The sequence below is a fragment of the Molossus molossus genome, unplaced genomic scaffold, assembly GCF_014108415.1.
Source record: "Molossus molossus isolate mMolMol1 unplaced genomic scaffold, mMolMol1.p scaffold_m16_p_11, whole genome shotgun sequence".
Lineage (NCBI taxonomy): Eukaryota > Metazoa > Chordata > Mammalia > Chiroptera > Molossidae > Molossus > Molossus molossus.
In genome coordinates this window covers 55963995-55983650 of record NW_023425346.1, presented here as the reverse complement: position 1 = coordinate 55983650, position 19656 = coordinate 55963995, and the positions used below count along the sequence as shown (strand labels likewise).

At 40.6% G+C, this 19656-nt stretch overlaps 2 protein-coding genes across 4 annotated transcripts in view; one reads left to right on the top strand and one right to left on the bottom strand.

The window, feature by feature from the left end:
- Positions 1-4511: 4511 nt before the first annotated feature.
- Positions 4512-16578, bottom strand: HSPD1 (heat shock protein family D (Hsp60) member 1). Of its 2 annotated transcripts, none has more exons than XM_036253495.1 (12): positions 16520-16578; positions 15198-15373; positions 13510-13762; positions 11223-11305; positions 10589-10684; positions 9213-9306; positions 8664-8832; positions 6842-6941; positions 6080-6325; positions 5752-5926; positions 5258-5436; positions 4512-5136 (listed from the first exon to the last, which is right to left on the bottom strand). In XM_036253495.1, the coding sequence occupies exons 2-12, from the start codon at positions 15369-15371 to the stop codon at positions 4984-4986; spliced, it is 1722 nt and encodes a 573-aa protein (XP_036109388.1). In that variant the 5' UTR covers positions 15372-15373; positions 16520-16578; the 3' UTR covers positions 4512-4983. The 2 variants fall into 2 exon arrangements, with proteins under 2 accessions (XP_036109388.1, XP_036109387.1); XM_036253494.1 differs by lacking the exon at positions 16520-16578 and adding an exon at positions 16293-16391.
- Positions 16579-16832: 254 nt separating this feature from the next.
- LOC118625122 (10 kDa heat shock protein, mitochondrial) overlaps positions 16833-19656 on the top strand; it is a 44712-nt gene continuing 41888 nt past the window's right edge. The window contains exons 1-4 of one of the 2 annotated variants that reach the window (XM_036253500.1): positions 16833-16955; positions 17555-17719; positions 18983-19072; positions 19169-19415. In XM_036253500.1, coding sequence (XP_036109393.1) covers positions 16953-16955; positions 17555-17719; positions 18983-19072; positions 19169-19219 — 309 coding nt within the window. In that variant the 5' untranslated portion in view covers positions 16833-16952 and the 3' untranslated portion in view covers positions 19220-19415. Of the gene's footprint in view, positions 16956-17554; positions 17720-18982; positions 19073-19168; positions 19416-19656 lie in introns of those variants that run through there. The other variant, XM_036253501.1, reaches the window with a different exon arrangement.

The window sequence follows — 19656 nt, the reverse complement described above, 5'->3', positions numbered from 1 at the left end:
GGCTAAATGCTATTGCTGCTGCTGCTGTTAGGCCATTTCCTGGTGAGAGTCAAACACACAGATCACTTAAGTTTACTAAATTCACAATGATTATTATTATTATTTTTATTTAAACTTATCTTTACTGTTGAATGTACTACAGATGTCCTCCTTTTTTTCCCCCATTGACCCCCTCCCCTCCCATCCCATCCCCTCCTGTCTTCCCCATGCTATTATTTGTGTCCATGGGTTATGCATATATGCATAAAAGTTCTTTGGTTTATCTCTTCCCACCCTTCCTCCCCTCTTCCCTTTAAGATTTATCAGTCTAACAACCAATTCATACTTCTTAATTCCTTCATCTTCTTCACCCATCCCCCCAACCCCCCCCTCACCATGTGGCAAGCAACAAAAAGTTGTCTGTATCTGAGTCTGTTTCTGTTCTGCTTGCTCATTTTGTTTGTGGATTCAATTGTTGATATGCACTTATTGCCATTTTATTGTTCATATTTTTGTACTTCTCCTTCAAGAAGACCCTTCAACACTTCAGATAATACTGGTTTGGGGGTGATGAACTCCTTTAGCTTTTCCTTGTCTGGGAAACTCTTTATATGTCCATCGATTCTAAATGACAGCTTTGCAGGTTAGAGTAATCTTGGTTGTAGGTTCTTGCTTTTCATCATTCTGAATATTTCTTGCCACTCCCTTCTGGCCTGCAAACTTTCTTTTGAGAAATCATCTGACAGTCTTATGGGAACTCCCTTGTAGGTAACTAACTGCTTTTCTTTTGCTGCTTTTAAGATTCTCTCTTTGTCTTTAACCTTTGGCATTTTCATGAGGATGTGTCTTGGTGTGGACCTCTTGGGGTTCATCTTGTTTGTGACTCTCTGTGCTTCCTGTACTTGTATGTCTGTTTCCTTCACCAAGTTAGGGAAGTTTTTTGTCATTGTTTCAAATAGGTCTTCAATTTCTTGTTCTCTCACTTCTCCTTCTGGCACTCCTATGATGCAAATGTTGGTAAGCTAGAAGTTGTCCTACAGGCTCCTTACACTGTCCTCATTTTTTTTTTTTTTTATTCTTTTTTCCTTTTGCTGTTCTGATTAGGTATTTTTTGCTTCCTTATATTCCAAATTGATGGTTTGCTTCTTGGTTTTACTCACTCTATTATTGATTCCCTGTAAATTATTCTTTATTTCAGTTAGTGCATCCTTCATTTCCTATTTCATGTTGTTGATGTCCTCACTACCAGTCTCAATGTGGCCTCTTCTTTAATGTCATAGTTGTAGGACTTCCATTCAGTTCGATGTCAGGCAGTTCTGAATGATGGTTGTTCCATAGTTTAGTTGTAATTTTAATTCACAATGATTATTTTCAATTTGACAATTGCTACACTCCATTTTTCTTTTCTTTTCTTTTTTTTTTTTTAAATCCTTGCCCAGGGATATTTTCCCATTGAATTTCAGATAGAGTTGGAAGGAGGGAAAGAGAGAGAGAGACATCAATTGGTTGACTCCTGCATGACCCCAACCAGTGCCAGAGATCAAATTACAGCCAAGGAACGTGCCCTTGACCAGAAACACGACAGTTTGATCTTTGGGTCAACGCTCTAACCACTGAGAAAACTGGCCAGCCCCCCCCCCTTTTAAATCTGAACCCGAGTATATTTTTCTATTTATCTTCAGATAGAGTGGGAGGGAGGGGGAGAGCGAGAAAGAGAGAAATACATTGATGCAAGAGACACATTGACTGGTTGCCTCCTGCACAACCCCAACCAGGGCCAGGGACGAACCACAACCGAGATATGTGCCCTTGACTGGAATCAAACTGAGACTTATTGGTCCACAGACCAACACTCTAACCACTGAGCCAAACCGGCCAGGGCCAGGGCCAAGGCCTTTTCTTTTTCAATTTACACTCCATTTTTTTTCTTATAACATTTGATTCCATCAACAAGTTACTCCAACACAGACAGTCTTTTATATTTAACCCAGCTTGAGAATCATCAGATTGGAGCTGCTGTTGCTTGTAGGACCAAGATAAAACCCCTAGTCATGTGATCCTAGCCTTGCTTTTCAGTTTGAGATTCGCTAAGACCTGAGCCCAGCTGGGGCTCCTGGATTAAAGTAGAAACATTCCATGCTCTTTTCCTGAAATAATATGCATCCCATTTTTCTTGGTTATTTCCCTGTTTTTCAGGCAGATCCAGCTACATTTTTATTTTTATTATTATTATTTTTTATCCTCACCCAAGGACATTTTTTCATTTTGTTCAGATAGAGCGGGAGGAAGAGAGAGGGAAACATCGATATGCAAGGTACACACCGAGTGGCTGCCACCTGCACGACCCAAGCAGGGCTGGGGACAAACTGCAACCGAAGTACATGCCCTTAGCGGGCACTGAACCTGGATCTCTCTGGACCGCAAGTCAACACTCTAATCGCTGAGCCAAACTGGCCAGGGCCCAGCTACATTTTTAAAGTTCACCTCCCGGGTTAGGGCTAAATATTGGATTGGTGTTTTCATCCCCTCCCTCCCTCACACATTTTTTTAAGGGTCATACATTTGTTCTAACACACTCCTACATATGTTGACATGAAAGGCTCGCCATGGGTCTGTACTGTTCAAATAAATCCTGCTTGCTTTCAATGAGGCAACTCCACTCTGCCAACATTTTTCCATCCAACATCTGATTGGGGGCCTTGACATTTTTATTTTATGTAGTTTTCCAAACTTTTTTCATGAATATCCTTGGCATATTCCTCAGAGATCTACCATCCCTCCTTCCTCGTCTATCAGTTACTGGCATCTTTAATCTTGACAAATTAATCTTCCTTCTCTCTAGAATCTCCAAAACGGCAATCACTTTGTGCAGTTCTAAAGCAAGAAATGAAACTTCCCAGTCTATTTTGATTTATCTGAAGGCAGCTTTCAGAGGCTTTCTTACAATGGTTTAGATCTTGGTTTAGGGGTTTATTATGGGCTTGCTCTTTAAGAATTTCAGCTCTTCCTGGATCAAATCTGGGGTCTATTCCTTAACAGTTGATACTTTGTGTAAAGTCACTTAACCTTTCAGAGCCTGTTTACATCATTGTAGCATAGGTTTAATAAGTAGTCCCTAATCAGTATTGTTCAAAGGGTTAATAATCCAGGTATTCAGCCCAATGTCTAGCATATAAATCTTTTCTCCTGTTAATCTCTTTAGGCGCCAGTCATTCTAATAGCAACTAGAAATATTTTAAAGTCAGAAATATTTTAAAGTCTATTCCTTTTCTTCTAATCTAGCTGCAAAATTTTTAGGTGCAGAATTTCAAGTGACTTTGGTTTTTGCTCTCTGGTGGGCTTTATTTGTCCATTTCTGTCCAAGCAATGTATACAAGAACAGTGGAGACATTTGCCTCAATGCCTGCCTTACACTAGACTAGGCAGCAGTCCCAGGGCCATATTGAGGAATTCCTTCCCACCTAGAGATTAGGTGCCACAGCTCCAAGATAGACTAGGTCTTTGGCACAGATGAAAGTAAAAATTCAAATGTTACACAAGATCTTGGGCCTTCAATTTATAATTCAGTGAATTATGAAAGCAATGTTATCTCCTGCAAATCAGTATCTGCCCCCAACATGCACATATCCAGGTACTGTTTTTTTTTTATTGATTTTTAGAGGAATAGAAACATCGATTGGCTGCCTCCTGCATGCCCCCCGACTGGGGATCTGGTCACAACCTGGGCATGTGCCCTGATTGGGAATTGAACTGGCGACCTCTTGGCACATGGGTCGACGTTTAACTACTAAGCCACACTAGCCGGGCCCAGGTACTGTTTTATTTTTTGTTTACTTTTGTAATCCTCACCTGAGGACATGCTTCCATGTATCTTCAGACAGAGCGGGAGAGAAACATCTATGTGAGACACATCGACTGGCTGCCTCCCACACAACCCTGACCAGGGCCACAGACTGAACTGCAACCAAGGTACGTACCCTTGACCAGAATTGAATGTGAGAATCTGGTCCGTGGGCCAATGCTCTAACTGCTGAGCAAAACTGGCCAGGGCTACCCCACTATCTTTAAGCTTGAATGGCACACCTCTGTCCTTTCCACTTAAGTACACCCTGCCCTCCTAGCAACCCATAGCTTTTGTTATGCCAAGGCTTTGAAGCAATAATCATAACCCCTGTAAGAAATGACACTTGCTCTTTATGACCAAGATCCCAACACATACAATATTGTTCCCACAGCATTCAGAGCTGTCACTTTACATATTCTCCCCACTATCACGCTGGCTGGGTAGCTCAGTTGGTTATAGTGTCATCATGATATGCCAGTTACGAGTTGGCTCACCAGTTAGAGCTCATACAAGAATCAACCAATGAATGCACATATAAGTGGAACAACAAATCAATGTTTCTCTCTCCCTTCCCTCCTAAAATTATTAAATAAACTTAATAGTATTTTACATACTTGTGCCAAACCCTACCCTCTTCCTCTTTGCTTTCATTTCTTTTATCGTCTAGATCATGGAAAGGCTAGCACAATTAACTTTAAACAAATTTTTATTACACAAAGGTCACATAATTGGATATTTCTCTACTTTGTACACAATTATTCTTACTCTCCACAGAAAGGCTGCTTCTTAACTTCTCATCGGGTGATGGCAAGCACTAAAATCCTGATTTTAACAGAATAGTAGTAAAAATGCCTCAATGATTTAAGTTGAAAGCAGTACATTGGTACATGGCTCTTGCACTTAGTTATCAGGAATGTACAAATGTATTTTTATTCAAAAATACAAAATAAATTATCTGTAGGCATGAACAATGACAGCAGTAAACCATTGTATTGTCAACTGAAACCAGTAACTGATGGTTATAGTGATTTTCTTGAACATCAGCCAGCCTTTTCTTCAGTCATTTCCTTCAACTGACTTCTCTGAAGTTATAGGTGAGGAAGACTGCCTTGAGCTTCCTCTCAGGTTCTCATTAATGATGGTAAAGCACCGTTCTAGGATTAGAACATACCACCACCCATGCCACCTCCCATTCCACCCATCCCACCCATTCCAGGGTCTTTCTCTTCTTTAGGAATTTCTGTGACTACAACTTCTGCTGTTGTTAACAGAGAGGCTACTCCAGCAGCATCCAATAAAGCAGTTCTTACAACCTAGGAAAAAAATATTTTTGATAAATATTACTTATTACTTTTTACTTACTAGAAAAGTAATTAAGACTTCCTGATGAACTAGTTACTGAAAGAGTTTTTAGGAAAGTGGTCAACTATTTACCTTAGTTGGATCAATGATTCCTTTTTCCACCATATTCACAAAATCTCCAAGCATAGCATCATAACCAACTTCTGAGGAGCTTTGCATGATTTTCTCAACTATCAAGGATCCCTCAACACCTGCATTCTTAGCAATGGTCATTGCAGGAATTTTGAGTGCTTTTTTAATAATTTCTATACCTATAAAAAAAAACAAATTTTAGCCACTTTATTTCATTCTTTCTTTTGTAAATATTACAACACAATTCTACTTGTGAGAGTACTGACATAGGAAAATTCCAAATGGAATATACCACAGGCCAAGTCATTTCCCTTGAAAATTATGATACAACTTTCATCTCTCTTTGACATCAGTGCTATTGTATTCTGTTATTCTGGAAATTGCTTTGTGTTTTGTTGTTCCATTTAGTGGACAACAACAAAATTATTCTAACAACAACAACAAAAAACTAAAATCAGGCTGCAAATAAACTCGTTTGTAAGATAACTTTTTACCAATTTTTTGATCTTCATTAGCTGGAGTTAATGAGTCCAAGGCTGGAATGCACCGAAGCAAGGCACAACCCCCACCCAGAACAATGCCTTCCTCAACAGCAGCTCGGGTAGCATTGAGGGCATCTGTTACTCTGTCTTTCTTTTCATTCACTTCAACATCACTTGTTCCACCAACCTAAAGATTAAAATAAGTCCAGTCAGTATGGCTTCTCCAATTCAAGATGCTGACAGCCAAATCATTAGCACCTGTTTACTTAAAGTTTTATAATATCTCCATGAAGAAGTTAATCCCCTGAACAAGAGAAAAGAAGTCAGCCATGAATCTTACCTTCAGCACAGCTACTCCATCTGAGAGCTTTGCCAGCCGTTCATTTAGTTTTTCCTTTTCATATTCACTAGTTGTGATATCTAACTGCTCAATGATTTCTTGAATACGTTTTTCAATTTGAGCCTTGTCGCCTTTTCCTTTCAAGAGCATGGCATCATCTTTGGTCACAATGACTTCTCCAACTTTTCCTAAATCATGAGGCTGAACATCTTCAAGATTTAGAGTCAATCCTTCTTCTCCAAACACCTACAAAAACATTTAAAAAACGAACAAATTTCAGTTATGGTATTTTCATTGTACTAAAAGTTTATTAATAATTCATCATGCAGGTGTTTTAATGAAAGAAGTATCTTACAATACTGTTATTTCTTTGAAACATGAGATTTCAAGACCACTGAATATAGTCTTCCATTGCATTTCCAATTTCTCACTTAACCCTCAATTAGTATTAGCTCTACTTAAGAAATGAGGAAACTCATCTAAGGTCACACTTTTGGTGGAACCAGGGTTAAACTCTTAAGTCCTATGTCTTTTTACTATATTCTTAAAAACAGATTAGTCAATATGACTATTCATGGCAAGGTAGAGAAAGGTCTGTAGCACAACCTAATCCAACCTCCACCTCCCAGACATCCAACAGAAACAGAGTAAGTAAACTGTTGGTAGTATGTGATTGTAAAAAATGTAAATTCTTCGTATTAATTTTAGACCTGGAAGTGTAAATAACATTCAGTAAACCAACATCACATTTATTTTACTTACTGCACCACCAGTAGCAATAGCCATGTCTTTAAGCTGGTTCTTTCTATTGTCACCAAAACCAGGAGCTTTGACTGCTACAACCTGAAGACCAACTTTTAGCCTGTTAAGAACAATAATTAATGTTTATGTTAAAAACTATGGTAACTATTTCACAGACTATGAAAAATCAGAATGATTATTAAATTTAGGGGTCATCTAATAAGCACTTACCCCATGGGTTCCATTTAGTATTAGATTAAGTTGCTATTAAAGTTAAGTTTGAGTAAGCAATGTTCTTAATTTAGTTCCTTTAGAAATGGCCATATTGTTGATAAGAACTATCTGAGCAGGTAATGAGTACTCGGAATATACAATTAAAGAAATGTCCACTTAAGACCAGATTGTGAAATAAAAGGTACACACAAAGTTCAAGACAGCCGGCCTATTTTATTTAAAAGCTAAATAAAAATTAGAGGTATAAGCTCTAATAATATGTCAAGTATATCAGACATCCATTCAACTTTTCAGCTACCAATAAAATGGCTCAATGAAAACTCTGCAAGACTTTTTTTTTTAAATGTTGGCTTCAAATTCCAAAATTTCTAAGGCTCTTTAATAATCCAAAAAGCAAATCCAAGCTAACAAACTTTCCAGAATAAGTAAACTCAGAGTTTTGAATCAGGTTATAGTGTGCAATTAGAGATTTCTAAAGCATACATACCTGCTATTTCATTTATGCACTTCCATTATAATAAAATTAGAAAATCTAATATACCTCAATTCTAACATTAGGGAGAATATATATTTTAGCAATGTCCTAAGATTGTGTTTATGGCATTAATATTACCTGTCTTAAAGTCATAAGTAATGCATTAAACTACATATTTTATTTATTTGTAATTTTTATTAATTTATTTTTGTTACATGTCCCCGGATTTTAAAAATTAAGTAGAGACCTCACTTTATTTTAGATTGAGTGCCAATTTGTTTCAGTTCACTTACTAAAATTTTCTTTCAATAGATTATGTAAAATACTGACTGCTGAATACACTCAGATCCAAAGTTTTTTGTTTTTAACCCTCACTAAAGGATATTTTTTCATCAGATAGAGTGGGAAGGAGGGAAAGAGAGGGAAACATCGATGTGAGAGAGACACATGGACTGGTTGCCTCCCACACAACCCGACCAGGGGCCAGGAATGAATGCAACGGAGGTACATGTCCTTGACCAGAACTGAACCCACAACTCATTGGTCTATGGGCCAATGCTCTAACCACTGAGCAAAAACGGCCAGGGCAGACTGAAGTTTTTAGTATGGTAGTTGCACCGAGAGGTCATGGGTTTGATTCCCAGTAAGGGGAGTATGCTTGGGTTTCAGGTTCAATTCCTGGCTTCAAGAGGTGCGCGCAGGAGGCAGCCAGTCAATGTGACTCTCTCACATTGATATGTTTCTCTCTCTCTCTCTCTCCCCACCTCCTTCCTTCCTTCCTTCCACTCTCTCTAAAAAAGGAAAAAATATCCACAGGTGAGGAGTAACCAAAAAGAAATACATAAATAAATAAAAAGTCATTTACCTATGAAACAACTGTAAACATTTATAAAAACAGAAAGATACTACATACAAAATTAGGCTTTGTTATGAGAAAGTTTCACAGTATTTAAGGACTTTGAGGCCCCATTAAAAAAGACAAAGCCATTATAACTGGACTAAGGGTTCATGAAACACACCTCTATTATACACTATTCCAGATAAAACACAAGTGGATGGAGGTACATAACAGATTTCTAACATCAATACAAATTATTTATCTAGAAATGTAAACCAATTATCACTGCCTATTACCTATTCAAAACAAGTGTACTTAGAGCTTCTCCATCAACATCTTCAGCAATTATGACCAAGGGCTTACGGTGAGCATTGGCAATTTCAAGAGCAGGTACAATGGACTGAACACTGGAAATTTTCTTTTCACTCAATAGAACATAGGCATCTTGGAATTCACATTTCTGACCTGCAAAAACAAAGAACATCTCAAACTAACTTTAGAACATTAATATTCTGAAAATGACTGAAATTTATGTAACTGAAAAAGCTACAAACCAAAGTTCCAGTACATTTTATAAGTCACTGGTAAATTCACGTTTTCCCTCTTCATTTCTCATAGATGTTTTAACTTTTGGAACATACGAATTTTTATTTCCAGAGGTATGACACTGACAAATGCCAACAGTCTGACACATAGCAAATAATTTTTTTGGTACGTGCCCCTAGCGGGAACTGAACCCGGGACTCTCTGGTCCGCAGGCCGAAGCTCCAACCACTGAGCCAAACTGGCCAGGGCAAATAAATAATGTATTTTTAAAAATATTTCAGTTACTGACTTGCTCTTACCTTTTGCTGTATTAATAAAGTATGGAGAAATATAACCTCGATCAAACTTCATGCCTTCAATAATTTCTAATTCATCATTCAGTGTTTTTCCATCCTATGAAAAAAATAAAAATAAATCAGTTGCATAAATTTCATTAAAAAAAAAACAACAACAGCCCTGGCCGGTTTGGCTCAGCGGTTAGAGCGTCGGCCTGTGGTCCGGAGAGACCCGGGTTCGGTTCCCCCTAAGGGCACGTACTTCAGTTGCAGTTTGTCCCCGGCCCTGGTTGGTCGTGCGGGTGGCAGCCACTCGATGTGTCCCTTCACGTCGATGTTTCTCTCTCTCTCTCTCCCTTCCTCTCTCTCCCTCTCACTCTATCTGTACAAAAAAAATGGAAAAATATCCTCGGGTGAGGATAAAAAACAAACAAACAAAAAAACAACAACAACAAAAAAAAACATAACATAGTGGTATGTAAATGCCCCAGGGCATCCAACTATACTTCTGCAAAAATTCCCAGAATGCATATTTGAATTAACTTTTACACCTAGAAAACAGTATCATTTAAGTTAGGATGTATTCATTCCTGACAGCAAGGCTAATAATTCATACAAAGCACGGTAAAGTACTCTTTTTTGTTATCCTCACCCAAGGATATTTTTCCAATTTTTGTTCAGATAGAGTGGGAGGGAGGGAGGAAGAGAGTAACATCGATGTGAAAGGGACGCATCCAGTGGCTGCTACCCGTACGACCAACCAGGGCCAGGGAAAAACTGCAACCTAGGTACATGCCCTTAGCGGGAACCAAACCTGGGTCTCCCTGGACCGCAGGCCAACACTCTACCCGCTGAGCCAAACCGGCCAGGGCAAGTACTCTTTTCTCTATAGGTGCTAATATTACACATGAAGGAACAAAATAGAATATACTTTTTATCTCTAGATATAATGGAGGGGGGATAGAGATGGAGAGAGAGAAACATCGATATGAGAGACACATCAACTGGCTGCCTCCCACATGACCCCAACCAGGGTACATGCCCTTGGCCGGAATCAAACGCGCAACTCTTTGGTCGGTGGGCCAGACATTCTAACCGCTGAGCCAAACGGGCCAGGGATGCTATATTAATTTTTAAGAAAGAAAGGGAGAAATAGAGAAACATCTATCTGCTGCTTCCCACATGCACCCTGACTGGGTGTCCAGCCCACAACCTGGGAATCCTGCTTGGGAATCAAACCAGAGACCTTTCAGTGCACAGGATCACACTCAACCAACTGACCCACACCGACCAGGACAGAATATACTTTTAAAAACATATAGACCAAATTATTTTATTTGAAAAACTTAACTTTGATCATCAGCCATCTTATTTGAAACTATCATGGAAAATACACTTGCCTTTACTGTGATGACGCCCTTTCTTCCAACCTTTTTCATTGCATCGGAAATTATGTTGCCAATTTCTTTGTCTCCATTTGCAGAAATTGTAGCAACCTGAAATAGCAAGTTACCTTTCCAAATTAAAAGGTAAGACTGGTGTCCTCAACCAACTCACCTTCCTTTTCCTAGTAACTTCCAAATAGATACATGGGTGGGGTGTCACAACAAGGGAAGGGAACTTTATGTTTTCGATTGTTTTTCAACTCATTATTTGACTATATCATTTTCAAAAGACATGAAACAAACATGCAATTATTCTTTTAAATAAAAACAGTAAATAAAAAAGGCTGACCCTATTATTTTGTTTTCACTTGGCAAACATGGCAATACTACAACATAACAATGACTGAAGAATTACTTTGCATACACACAAATGAGTCTCAAAACACACAGAAATAAATGGCAGCCCATTAAGACTTGTATCATGACCACTGAATTATTCTTCAATGTTTTAGCAATCAGTAAGAAAAATGCTTCCAAATGTTGGTGATTGAGTAGTATTGTTAGTCTGAGATTGGTATATGATTTCCACGGAATAAAATGTTACTACATTTTTAAAACTGTATCGTAAAATAGTATGAAAAATCCCTACCTGAGCTATTTCTTCAGGGGTTGTCACAGGTTTAGACTGTTTCTTAAGTTCAGAAATTACAGCATCAACAGCTAACATCACACCTGGGTCAAGAATAAATGTCATGACAATGTTTATTCTCTCATGATTACATGTCACATAAAAACTTTGATTTATATAAGTGTTTTCATGCCTTAACAGCACATACACTGCTTCTATGACAGTACTTTTCCAAATCACACGGAATTGGATGGCATGCACTGAAACAGGAACTTTAATCAAGTCCCACAATGCCAAAATATTTTGAAAATTAGACTAAAATAATTGGTGTACAATTGCAAGAATCTCCATTCAACTCATTCTGTGTAAGTCATTCCCAATCCAATCATGTTGCATTGTTTCCAACAGGGTCACCCAACACTTCTCCCCTCAACTGAACGACACAAAAAAGGACCAAAATGGATTACAGTCCCTTAATTTCAACAAGTATAATTCTCAAGAATAAGGAATTTCTTGTAGCTATGCCCGTGCAGGTTTTAATTATCCAAAATTTCCTCATTTAATATGTAATTATGAACTTACAAAATAGTTTTAAGTCAATAAATAACCACAATATGGATTTATAAGGACCCCATTTTGTTCAATTGGGACTAGCACTAGCTCTTTCCTTCTTTGATAAATGTTACTTCAAGAAAAAAATCCAAAGCAAGAAGTGTAGTAGCAATGACCTTCTTGGGGGAAGTAATCTTAATAACCTTAATTAATAATTGTTAGTGATTTACAGTCAAACTGCCTTTTAATTTTTTAAAAATCCTCACCCAAGGATGTGTTTATTGATTTTAGACAGAGAAAAACATTGATTGGTTGCCTCCTGTACACTCCCTGATCAGGGATCAAACCTGAAACCTTTTTGGTGTATGGGATGATGCTCCATCCAACTGAGCTACCCAGGCAATGCTCAAACTGCTTTTAATGCAACATATTTCCATGTTTGGTCCTCAAACATCAAGATAGATGGGATGACATATCAGTATGCCTGAGATGCCAATTCTGACAAAATTAATGGCATCATCCTTTACTGAAAGTATCCTCATTTGGCCAATAAGAGACCCTACGATACATGGTAATTCCATTTACAAAATACAAAAACCAAGTTTGTTTTCCTTATTTTATCACTATGAAGTTCATGCTAGGAAACAGATCTTTAAAGTGGTCTAGCTTCCTTAAGCAATAATAAACAAAATGCAGACCCACAACATAGTATGTGATATTAAAAAGTAAGAAAAGGCCCCGGCCAGGTAGCTCAGTTAGTGTTGTCCCCACATACCAAAGTTGCAGGTTCAAACGCTGGTCAGGGAACATACAAGAAGTAACCAATGAATGTATAAATAAGTAGAACAACAAATCAATGTTTCTCTCTCTCTAAAAGAGAGAGTGTCCTGGTCGGTTTGGCTCAGCAGTTAGAGTGTCAGCCTGCGACCAAAGGGTCTCGGGTTCAACTCCCGGTCAAGGACACATACCTGGGTTGCAGGTTCGATCCCTGGCCCTGGTCAGGGTCGTGAGGGAGGCAACCGATTGACATGTCTCTCTCACATCAATGCTCTTCACTCTGTCTCTCCCTCCCTCCCTTCCACTCTAAAAAAGAGACAGAGAGAACAAAAAACTGCTTTAAAAAACCCTTTGACATCCTGGGTGACTTAGCTGCTTAAGCCCTACTTACTAAAGTAAAACATCAGAACTATATAAACTCTCTCTGCTCTAATCCCCAGAAGTTTGCTATTTTCAAGGTACACAGTACATTCTGTATCTTCCAATAATACTACTGGCTTTCAGGGCAGTGGGGAAGTTTTAAGTGTGGAGTGTAACACAGGAAAGGTCTCAGTCACATTTTCCTCCTTAAACACCTAATACAGTGCCCACCACACAGCCAGGCATTCAATTGCTATTTGCTGAAGGAATACTCAGCATGAGAATTTTTAGGAGAGAAGAGAACTAAGAATCAACTTTCTTTTTTTTTTAATCCTCACCCGAGGACATTTTTCCATTTTTTGTTCAGAGAGAGAGGAAGATAAAGAAACATCGACGTGATAGGGACATATCAAGTGGCTGCCACCCGCACGACCAACCAGGGCCAGGGACAAACTGCGACTGAGGTACATGCCCTTAGCGGGAACCAAACCCAGGTCTCTCTGGACCACAGGCTGATGCTCTACCCACTGAGCCAAACTGGCCAGGGCAGAATCAACTTTCTAATATAATTTAATAGACAGCTCAAAACAATGTGGTGACACTGAAGAGACACTCCTACCTCTCCTGATTTCCACTGGATTAGCACCTTTGCTGATCTTCTCAAAGCCTTCTTTGGCAATAGAGCGTGCCAGTACAGTAGCAGTGGTGGTGCCATCTCCAGCCTCTTCATTTGTATTATTGGCAACATCTTGAACAAGTTTAGCGCCAATATTTTTATATTTATCTTTTAAGTCAATAGACTTTGCAACAGTCACACCATCTTTTGTTACTTTGGGACTTCCCCAGCTCTGTTCAATAATTACTGTTCTTCCCTATAATTAGAGAGAGAGAAAAAAGTTACACAGAATCACACACTTGAAGTACTATTTAACTTAAAACAGAACAAGCAGTCTTTATACTAAGGCAATTATTTGAGAGCCTCAACATATTATCAGATCTGCAGTATAAATCTCAAGGGCAAGTTCATCGATGGTCTCCGTTTACAGACAATATCACCTCTGTTGCCAAATGCATAACTTTGGATAAGGTATTACTGAAGATAAAAATCCTAGATGAAAGGATGTTATAAAATAGGAGCATTTGAGATCTTGCTTCCTGGCAATTAGTTAGTTTGGCTCAAGTAAACTCATAAAAACGCTCAGAAAAAAAAGACATTATAAAACAACAATAACACATATAAACCAATACCAATTTGGTAGGTTATAATGAAATTCTTCACATAATTTACACTTAAGTTTTGCCCAGTGCCTGCTATCTTTGAAAGTAATGTGAAAACTTGCTTTAAATTTTAGTTACTAAAATACTAACTGCAAGGCAAGTGCAGTGCACTCTTCCAGGTCATTCAACATTAAATCTAAAACACGGTGTAAAGTATTGGCAGCTTTTGGGTTGAACCAGAGCTGCCACTTGGGAGGCATGCCAATGCCCTATTTATACAGTTTGGATCACTTTGATGTTTTCAGCTTAAAATGAACCATCACTTGACTGTGCACAACCTTTAAAGGCCTCTTCAATTTATTACTACTCACTCACCAATCTCTTCATGTTAAACAAGGCCAATTTTTAAATATGCTTTGGAAGGGAAGGGACAGCAGAAAAAATTAGGTAAAACTAGCACCTTCGAGAACATACTTAGGCATTATAGGAGATAAGTAACATTCTTCCCTCTATGCTTGACATTAACTACTGGGAAACAATCCAAACTTCAACAAAAGTAGGTAAGCAAGTTTAAGAATCCATCTTGAGCTATGAGTTACTAGTGGATTACATCACACATTGTACAAAATTAAATTTTGCAAATTTAGCAGAAACAGTTTTTAATTTTATCCTCACCCAAGAACATTATTATTATTATTTGCATTTATCTTCAGAAAGGGAGAGAGGGAGGGAGAGAAACATCGATGTGAGAGAGTCACATTGAGTGGTTGCCACCCACACGACCCCAACCAGGGCCAGGGACAAACTGCAACCGAGGTACTTGCCCTTAGCAGGAACCGAAACCAGGACTCTCCTAACTGCTGAGCCAAACTAGCCAGGGCAACAGTTTAAATTTTAAGACTGTTTGTTACATATAAGCAAAAAAAAAAAAAAAAAGTTAACCATTAATGTGGAATTTATGTAAATTGGGTTCTCTCAAAAATGGATACCCATATTCTGTTCAAGTTCAACATGACTATTTGCCAACAGCAAAATATTATTTCTTCATTAACAGTACTATAAGTTACAATAAAATAATAATACTGATACCTTTGGCCCCATAGTAACGGCTACAGCATCGGCTAAAAGGTCCACACCTTGAAGCATTAAGGCTCGGGCATCTGCACCAAATTTTACATCTTTGGCATAAGCCCGAGTGAGATGAGGAGCCAGGGCCCTGGACACTGGCCTAATCTGGCGAAGGACTTTGTGTAATCGAAGCATTTCTGGGGAGAGGAGCAAACAAGCACATCATCAGTACATCAATACTAGCATTACCCGAGATACGTTATAACGCCAATGTGACACCTGTGCAACAGAACAAATGTTAGATGTGAGCTGGGCAGACCTCTATCAGCCATTACACCAGGGCCAAGGAACGCGCCACAGCTGCACAATACCAGGTACTAGCACAAGTCTGAAGAAAGGGCCGCCTCCTCATTTGACCTAGAGCACTAGCACAAAGCACACCCATCTTCTTCCCCATGGCCAACTATCCCTACCGCTAAAAACGAGTTAATCTTTCACTGCTAAAATGGCCTTCAGAGATAATCTACTCCAAACAGGCCCCTAATAAGCCAAATCTGCAGGAAAGGGGCAGGTTACAAACTCGGTGATCAAGGAAGTAAAAGTATTCCTGACAATGCAAAAATCTGCTTAGTAAAATTTGTCTTCAGAGCTGCGGTGTAGGCCGCTATACTAGCGGCTGTGGCCCGGCCCCACTCCGCGCGGCCCCACGTGTCTTTCCACCGGAACGCCCGGAGCAAGGTCAAGGGTGGAGACGCCGTATCCCGCCGAGTCCGCGGGGCCAAAGGCGGTTCCCACGCGGTAGCGACCATCCTTCTCGGAACCCTGCAGTCGGCCAGGAGTGGGTTGCATTTGAAGGCCCATGTGAATACAACTCCACCGACTCCACACACTCCCGGGCAAGCCCTCCCTCCTACGCCCTGCCCGGGCAAGCGATCCACGCCGCACGTGATGGACACCCGCATGGGCCCGCGAGGCCTGGGCTGGAGGATCCGGGCCTCCGGCGCTGGGGGTGAGCCCAGGCTGTCCCGCTGGCCCACTCAGGCACTACCGCAGCAGGGGAAGGACCGCTCCGGGGTCCAAGGCGCCCGGGTGAGGCGGCGCGGGGCGGCCGCATACCTGCGGGGCAGAGGCAGGGCTCGTGAGCAGCGAGGAAGGCCGTCCGCGGCGAGTGAGGGACAGAGTGCAGGGCGCACACGGCAATGAGCTAGTGTCCCCTCCCTCCAGCGCTCCCCCGCCCCGCGGCAGCGCGCGCGCGCGCGCGGGCACCTCCCACCCACGCCCGTTCCCGTCGACCCCGGCCCCGCAATCGGCACGCGCCGCGCCCCAGCCCCGCCCCTCCCTACCAGCGCCGAGCCAGGCCAGCGGCCCCAGCCGGCTCCTGCCCACTTAGGCTAGTTCCTGGGCCGCGCTTGGTTCTAGAACTTTCCGGAAGTGCCGCGCTCTCTCTGGGTCAAGGGTCAAGTTGCGTCATTTCCGGAGGGGGAGACGTTATAGTACTTTCACCAGGGCAGGCAGCCTAGAAAAGCCTAGAAAGAGCGCCTCTTTTCTTTCTCCTCCCAGTCGTCGCGGAAGTGGCCTGCGCAGAATCCTTGGGACGAATCGCGGCGCACGCCGCTGCAGCCGCCCTCTCTCGCGGGGAGGGGCGGGTGGCGGGGGCGAGCACGCCTGCGCGCGGGGCGGCCTTTTCTCAAGTTCACGTGTCCAGCGGGCCGGACTGCAGGTCTCTCCTTGCGGCCACGGCGTGAGAGCAGAGTACGGGCTGCAGCGGTCGAAGTCATGGTGAGTCCCGCGTGGGCTCGAAGCTCGCGGGCACGGTCGGCCTGAGGCGGACGGGAAGCCCAGCGGTTCTCGTGGGGAGTAGTGGGGGTCATTCAGGGACCTGCACCTGTCCGAAATCTGGAGAGGCCAGGCCCCCCGACCTTTTCCTCCGCGGAGGGTTCTTTGCACGCGTGTATGCAGCGGGCGTGTGTTTTAGGGGGCGGGAACCTGGACGCACGCGTGGCCGCGGACCCGCTTTTCCCTGCAGGGCCTTTGTACATAATGTAATGTGAACAAAGCATGGCCTTGAGTGGGGATGTTGGCTTCAGTGTTTGTTGAAAATGCCCTGAAGATTCTAAGGAAGGAAAACATTTGACCTTGGAATAAACTGAGGTTGCTTTTAAATCTCGTCTGGCTGCTGAACGTACAAAAGGGAGTGGGAAATTACTCGGAATGTAGAGCGGAACATCCAAATGGGTTTCCTGAACGAATAATCTGAGTTGGGTTATCTTTGAAACCACACGTGGTGGTGGTTTTGTAACGTTTACGATGGCGTTGCCTGTGTAGAATATAGTTACATACTGTTTTTTGTTTGAAATGAAACATTTCTCTCCCTACAGGCAGGACAGGCGTTTAGAAAGTTTCTTCCCCTCTTTGACCGAGTATTAGTTGAAAGGAGTGCTGCGGAAACTGTAACCAAAGGAGGCATTATGCTTCCAGAAAAATCTCAAGGAAAAGTATTGCAAGCAACAGTAGTAGCTGTTGGATCCGGCTCCAAAGGAAAGGTAAATGGGAGCAAAAATGGGATTATTTTTTATGTGAAGTAGAAGGAAAAAAATTCTTGGTTGTTACTAAAGGTAGTCTTAAGAGTAGCTTGTATTTTTAATTTTTAGATCATTCCCTAGTTCAATGATGTCTGATATCTGATATGGCTCCTTAAGAAACGTTATTGTAAAGTAAAAATGCTCATTGTATATGATGGAAAGTTCGAGAAGATTCAACCAATAGCCATTTGGTAGCCTGGTATGACCAGTGTTTTCTTCAAGTTCTGAGTTTTTGATAAGACAAAAAATTGTGCTTGAAGATAATTGCTGAGGGCTTTTAAGAATTGGTCTAAAGTTTAACACTGAAATTGCCCTAATGTACTCACCACTTCTACCTTACTTGGCATACCTATGAAAGGAACAGGTTAGACTATCCTTCCTGGTTTTGTTCAGTTAACTGGTTACTCCTCAGACCTCTAAAAGTGTCAGCCAGAATACACAATAAATGCCCTTGAAGTTAAATATGTTAATTGCATTGTTGTGGTTTCCTCCCAGAAAGAAAGTTCTAGCTAGGAGCCAAGAATAAGAAACCTTTAGAAAATGGGCCCTATGCTTCACTCCCTCTTCCAAATCTATTTTTGAGGAAAGGAAATTGAATAAAAAAGTATACTCAAATTTAGGAAATTTTTCTTGAATTTTTGTATGCTGAAGTTAAACGTAACCATGTATATACATGGTTTTAAAAACTGGTTTATTTCACATAGTTCATAGGTTATGTTAAGTTAGCTTTCCCCATAAAACTTCTTGAACTTTTACACTGAAATCAGGTTTTAGTTTAAGCCAGTGGGTGGGCATTATTTCAAAATGTAACTAACTCTCCAGTGTTAACTTTGAGTGAAGAACTACAGTTGTAGATCCATCACTTTGTGTCCAAGTTGTTTTTTTAATCCTCACCAGAGGACATTTTTCCATTTTTTTGTTTAGATAGAGTGGGAGGGAGGGAGAGAGAAACATCCACGTGAGAGGGACACATCGAGTGGTTGCCACCCACACAACCCAACCAGGGCCAGGGACAAACTGCAACCTAGGTACATTCCCTTAGCAGGAACAAAACCTGGGCCTCTCCAGACTGCAGGCCGATGCTCTAACTGCTGAGCCAATCTGGCCAGGGCTCCAAGTTATTTTTTAACAATTGATTTAAGTGAGCACATTTGATTAACAAAAGTTAGGTTTAAATACTTGATGTGCTAGATGTCTTTGCTAATATATCCTTATTTTCGTAAGGGTGGAGAGATTCAACCAGTTAGTGTGAAAGTTGGAGATAAAGTTCTTCTTCCAGAATATGGAGGCACCAAAGTAGTTCTAGACGACAAGGTATGTGAGCTTAATAAAAAATTTTTAAAACTTAATTTTAAAAAAGTTAAGTGCTTGCTATTTTTTTTTCTTAACTAACGGCTTCTCTGTTTGCAGGATTATTTCTTATTTAGAGATGGTGACATTCTTGGAAAGTATGTAGACTGAAATAAACCACTATTGAAATGGCATCATGTGAAGCTGCCCATTCCATTGAAGTTCTGAAATCTTTCATCATGTAAATAATTTCTGTGTCTCTTTTATAATAAACTAATGATATCCAAACTAATGACATCCAGTGTCTCTTAAAATTTAGTTTCACTGTACTGATACAAACATTTCCAAATAAAAATATATAAATAAATGGTCAGTTTTTGTTTAGTGATTTAAGAGGTTTCTAGGGTTCTCTAGTTTATGCTTTTTTTCTTAAGTAATCTGCAGAGAATTCTGGGAAACAAAGTTTTCAATTTTCACATTGAATTTAGCTTCACTAAATAGATTGTTGATGCTGATACAGAGCCCTGGGTTTACACTTACATTGTTTTTAAGAGGCAGCAGGCATTTATTTGAGATCCAAAGAACAGAATCTGTGGACATAAACATCC

Coding starts and splice junctions, on each gene's coding strand:
- HSPD1 (XM_036253495.1), bottom strand. CDS start 15,371: ATGCTTCGATTACACAAAGTCCTTCGCCAGATTAGGCCAGTGTCCAGG. Junction 10,685..11,222: donor CCCCTGAAGAAATAGCTCAG/GTAGGGATTTTT, acceptor TTGCTATTTCAG/GTTGCTACAATTTCTGCAAA. Junction 9,307..10,588: donor AGGGCGTCATCACAGTAAAG/GCAAGTGTATTT, acceptor TTTTTTTCATAG/GATGGAAAAACACTGAATGA.